Source organism: Abramis brama (genome assembly GCF_963993115.1).
Source record: "Abramis brama genome assembly, chromosome: 6".
In the NCBI taxonomy this organism is placed as follows: domain Eukaryota; kingdom Metazoa; phylum Chordata; class Actinopteri; order Cypriniformes; family Leuciscidae; genus Abramis; species Abramis brama.
The window spans coordinates 11,001,605-11,007,087 of record NC_139968.1 but is presented as its reverse complement, the minus strand read 5'-3'; the positions used below and the strand labels follow the sequence as shown (position 1 = coordinate 11,007,087).

General features: G+C 35.9%; 1 protein-coding gene across 1 annotated transcript; it reads right to left on the bottom strand.

Moving 5' to 3' along the window:
* Nucleotides 1-2,666: 2,666 nt before the first annotated feature.
* Nucleotides 2,667-4,578, bottom strand: LOC311084352 (uncharacterized protein). The gene is made up of 5 exons (XM_084116338.1): nucleotides 4,497-4,578; nucleotides 4,081-4,413; nucleotides 3,828-3,938; nucleotides 3,596-3,693; nucleotides 2,667-3,086 (listed from the first exon to the last, which is right to left on the bottom strand). Exons 1-5 carry the CDS (start codon nucleotides 4,558-4,560, stop codon nucleotides 2,991-2,993), a joined length of 702 nt encoding a protein of 233 aa, XP_083972464.1. The 5' UTR covers nucleotides 4,561-4,578; the 3' UTR covers nucleotides 2,667-2,990.
* Nucleotides 4,579-5,483: the final 905 nt, after the last annotated feature.

Genomic DNA, 5,483 nt, shown 5'->3' with positions numbered 1-5,483 from the left:
CATTCTTCTTCTGAAGTAGGCGAATGATTTGCACATTCGCTCTGTCCAGTGTAGACAGGCTTGCACGGGGTAGACACGATGCAAGAAATGGCAAAACGGATGATTTTGACTTGACTTGAATCACAATCTTGGTCTAACTCTAACGAAATGCAAATTTTAAACCTATTTTACTGTAGCAATTTTATGGGCCTTAGCCTTACACTTTCTATTTGAGCTAATGCAGATGAACAAGCAAAGTTATTTCAGGGCAAGAACACCCTGATTGTAAAACCAAACGTGATTGGTTGTAGCGAGAACGTGCTACGATTGGTCAGCTCAATGTGGCCGTTATCTGATTGGCTTGAGTAAACGGTGGGTGGAGTCCACTTATTTGTGCACGTCGACACTAGAAGTGTTTAAAAATCTACAGATGCGTGAGGGGATTTACAAATGCACAAGAAGAGATTCACTAATGTGTGCAGCGATTTACAAATTCACAGAAAGCGGTTCACAAATAAATGCCAGGCAGAGTTGTGTTTGTGACATAAATCACATTTGAATCTCAATCTATTTATTTGGAATAAAACAACAATCCTAACCCCATAGGTGTGAGACTACATGTAAAACTAAACAAGACAATGAAACTGAATATAACTTTGACAGGTGAGGAGGGAAGCTTGTGCTTAGGTTGTGGGTAGGCCTAGCGGTTGTGCACATGAGCGTTCCAGTCTGATACGGCTGTACACAGAAAGCATAATCTGCATATGGAGAAGAGCAGCACTGTTATCAACTAATCTTAATTCAAGTTACTACTAATAGCTAACATGACACGTTCATTCAGAATCTAACTTTCTATAGAATGTGAATATTATGAACAAGAAGTTACTTGTCTCTGCACTGATGCTAGCATAGCTACACAATGGCTCAATGATAAAAGCAACACACATGATAGTCTTAATGTTGCCACCCCCAGCCTACAAGCAGACAAATAACCACAATCAAGGGGGAGGTACAGTTAAATTTGCTCTGACCACACAAGCAGTCTTCTATTCCATTTGATCATTTCCTGAACTAGTTATATATAATCTTTAATACCTCAGTTTCTAGGGAGCATTCGGCTAAAAGCATAATGAGAGCATGTTTTATACAGTTGTTGTCTTTTTTACTGCTGTATGTAAATTAGTGCAGTGTTTCTCCACTGGTTTGGTCCTTCAATAAGTGCAAATAGCCCGTCTTGTTGACAGAGGCTATTTATACTCACTCTGCCCTCCATTGTGTCTTTGAGCCAGACAAATTACAAATGAATGCAACCGATCTGAGTTTGAAGCCGCCATTTACCGAACTCATTCTTTTCCCATCGCACATCAGCTCAGAGAGGTGTTTATTCTAAATAAAAATTAAGACATTTTTCAAAAAGTGGAAATAAAGTACCTAGCGAGTATTTAAAGCTACACTGTGTAATATTTTAAGTTGATTTTTAGCAAAAAACACTTTGTTCTTTCAAAATTATACGTTCTCATTAATGTGTAATCACTAATCACAAGTATTCTCGTAAGCGTATAATCTGCCATTTAGAATACATACGAGCGAGTCGCTCGAATGGCGGAAGCCATGTTGTGCATCCATCTTGAAAATATATTAGACAAAGAGGGACATACCTGGAAATTCAAGCTTCGCCTTTCGCGTTTTTACACTCAGTGGCACCGTGACGAATGTGAGGGGGAGATTACTCACGACTGCCGGCAGATTTGAAATAATACGGCCACCGTAGGAGTTAAAACGCCCTTGGAATGGGAGGGGCTAGAAAGTAATATTCAGTTGGTAGTCATATACAATTTCACCGCTAGATGGGAGAAAATCCTACACAGTGTAGCTTTAATAGTGGGAATACTGTGTTTAATGGGTCAGGTTAGTGGGAGGCGTAGAGCAGGGATTTCCCAAACACTGCACATTTTGTATGTTAGCGGCTCCAGGAACGTGGTTGGGAACCCCTGATGTAGAGAAGGTAATGTCAACTACAAGTAATATCCCAATAAATCAGCATCTATTTATGATTTTAATAAATATATTCATAGACACTGAATACGTTGTTATTATTGTTTTATAATGCACTACACTGAGATGCAAATAGTATCTGCCACCACTATTTGCACTTAATATGAATAGTATCTAACTACTATTTACACTTAGTGCAAAGAAAATACTGCCATTTTCACTTAGTGTAAACAAGATCTCTATTATTAGTTAGTGTAAATAGCATCTATTGCTAAGCAAATTCAGCATTGTTTTTCCAGATTTACCTGAAATATATGGTCTATTTTTGCACCGCAACCCACTATATTTTAGCTCAGAAGTTGCTGGAAGAATAATATCATAAACTGAATGTCATTTTCAGCAAAGCTGTCAAGTCTGTACTTCCTGATTCTAAAACACAGGGTGATGGTTTTGCTGAGCTTTTCGAAATAGTCACGGGAAACTGAGTAATTAAAAGGTTCAAGTAAAATCTTTTTAGAGTTTTGTTTATAGAGGCAGAAAGTGCTCCACACGTCTTCACTTGATAAATGTTTAAACCGCCTGTCTATATGTATGCAAAGTTTAATGTTTGTTTCGTTTATCAACTGACCAAACTAGTGGAACATTTCATTAGCACGAAACCACACTGTATGTTAACCACACAGAAACAGAGCAGAAGTTACCAGTTTTAATACAAGAAGCAAATTATTAAGAACAATTAATATGCAAGCAAAAAATATATAAATAAGATAAAAAATATACATTTATTAAGCGCTGTTCATGTGATTTCTACTCTAGCTATATGCCAAATTTCTTTAAAATACAAATACACATACATAAAGTAGCTCAAATTGTCATTTGTAAAAAGTTGCTCTAACACACAGAACCCACATTGCCTTCTGGTTTACTGCAAGCATGAACATCTCAGAGCACTGGCAAGAAAAAAAAGAAAAAAAGATAAAAAGGTCTGTATAGAGACAACAATACCAGAGAATACTTCATACAGCTTTTACAGGCTTAAGAAAAGAGTAGGTGGTCTGATCCTGGCAAGGCCGGTTTCGTCTGGAGCGCTTGGGGAAATCAATTTCAGCATACTGGAAGAGGAAGATCATACAAATGAATGGCCATTACAGTGTGTAAGACATAATGTAGAGTCAGCCGATAGGAAAATAAACCCTAACAAGGAGATCAGGACCCCGAAATGAAGCATAGGGGTCTTGTATCATCCTTGAAGAGTAAGAGGAAAAGAATGAAGGATGATGTGAGAGATATAAAACTAGCAAAATGATCAAATATAAGGTTTAGCACTAATTATAAGAAATATATTTGACCAGAATGCTGCAACTAACCAATCAGAATTGAGTATCCCAGACAGCATGTGTACCATGTTTTTAAAAGTAATTTTCTAAAACACATTTCATATAATTCATTTAATGTAGTACATTATCTGAAGTTGAAAGGATTTAAGTAGATTAACCACTACTAAAAGATAACTATTATATCACTATACTGTAAGAGCATAGTGCAAAAATAATATGGCCAGGTTATATTTAAACTAATATATTAAAAATAATTAAGATAATTTATTTAAGAAGTGTCTTACCTGTGGATCATTTGTGTTTTGAGCTGCAGTGGTACTTTGAGGTTTATTTGAAGTATTTTTAGATCTTCTAGTTGCGTCAATGCAGCTCTTCACCAAACCTGAAACAACAGCGAATAAACATCACTGAGACACTTCTTGACAGTTTAAACAAAGAGCAGATATAATATGGCTGAATTTGTGTATTGATTTAGAGTTTGTCTCCATGTAGTTAATTCAATGAAATTTTACAAACCTATCACTGCAATGGTCAGAAGCACATTTATCAGGACAGATATGATGGTCATATTTCTCCATGGTATCTGGTGTTGTGGAGCGTCATCTGTCTGATTCCTGTGGACGGAGTCTGTAAAAGGTTTGTAGTTCAGTCTTTATTCAGTTTCAGTCTTTAACAGAACAATAAAACTATTATTAGATCTTCATACAGTAAATTCAATCTGGAATCCATCATGTGGTTTATAAAGACATGAAATGATAAAATAACTCACCGCTGATGCAGATTTTGGTGCCGTTGTTGAATTTTAGTGGTTTACTAGTTTTCACACAATAATAAACTCCTAATTCATCAATGGTGATATTTTTGATGAACAGACGACTGTTAGTTTTCACTGAGTATTTGTGTATAAAGATGCTGTTTTCATAGTCACCTCCTTCTAATGTACTACTGTAAGTGCGTAAGATCAACACTGGAGGATCCGGTAATTTCAGTTTGTACCAGTAAATCTCCTCTATATCAAGATCACAGGTTATATTCACATCAGATCCTAAAGTTACTGGTGTGTTTGTTAGACTCTCTGTGGCTTGATACAACATGAACAGATCTATGACAGAAAGAAAAACACATTTATTAAGATATAAAATCAAAAGAAAACTGACTCAATCAAATGTGACGTGAGAAACTCACAGATCTGCAGCTGTATGATCTTCATTGTCTGATCCAGATGAATAATATCTGCTATAGTGATCATTCACACATCTCGAACTGTGAGCGGAAACATCAGCAGCTTTAGATAAAACCTCGACCACACAGACCAGAGGGGAAGTCAGAGCTGGGCTTCTCTGAGAGCACGATAATTCTTACATTTTTGTTAAATAAACATCATATGTTAAAGTAAGTAATAGTTATGTGTAATGTTAGTCTGTCAGAGCATGTGTGATGTCACATCCAATCCACCATAGGTGATTAAACTAGACTACCTCTACTGTATCTCTGTATCCCTGTCTCTTATTCCAGGAGATCCAGTCAGGCAAAAACATATTCTTTTCAGTTTTTTATATTAGATCTAAGGAACACTTTTATTTTCCAGGTTATTAGTTTATTTGTTGTAGTTTACATAACTGAAAATAAATTTCATAACTTGATTTAAAATAAAATAGTGATGCAACTTTTCACAAGGATATTTTAATTAAACAATACTTTGCACAATTCTAAGAATTACTGTAGGCCTACATGTCGTTTTTATTTAGTAAATACAGAGTAATAAGGATACACAGTGTGTATGTGATTGTTTATAGCAGTGAATCAAAATTTGTATTTTTTTCCCCTTTGAGATTTAATGGCATGCATCAGAAGGCTACACGGTACACACTCATATGTTAACATTTTCACTGGTGTGTGATGCTGTGAAATCCATTCCTGTGGATTGACAGTAAGTGGGCTGTAAGCCAGAAACTAGTGAGGTATATTTTCACAACAAACACTGTAAGCTTATTTTTATGAAAATCAACCACTAAAGAGTTTTTTTTTTTTTTTTGCCTTTATTAATAGGACAGCAAATATATAACAGAAAATAGCAGTGGAGTCGCAGTCATCCCTGAGCCAACCGATCTTGCATGTGCAAAATCCACTACACCCCAACTTTGACCATGGAAACTGATGATTAAAAAGATC

Excerpts from the sequence above, each read along its gene's own strand:
- LOC311084352 (XM_084116338.1), bottom strand. The coding sequence starts at position 4,560 with ATGATCACTATAGCAGATATTATTCATCTGGATCAGACAATGAAGATC. Across the intron at positions 3,939-4,080 it reads CACCAAAATCTGCATCAGCG|ACTCCGTCCACAGGAATCAG; the intron begins GTGAGTTATTTT and ends AACCTTTTACAG. Across the intron at positions 3,694-3,827 it reads TCTGACCATTGCAGTGATAG|GTTTGGTGAAGAGCTGCATT; the intron begins GTTTGTAAAATT and ends CTGTTGTTTCAG.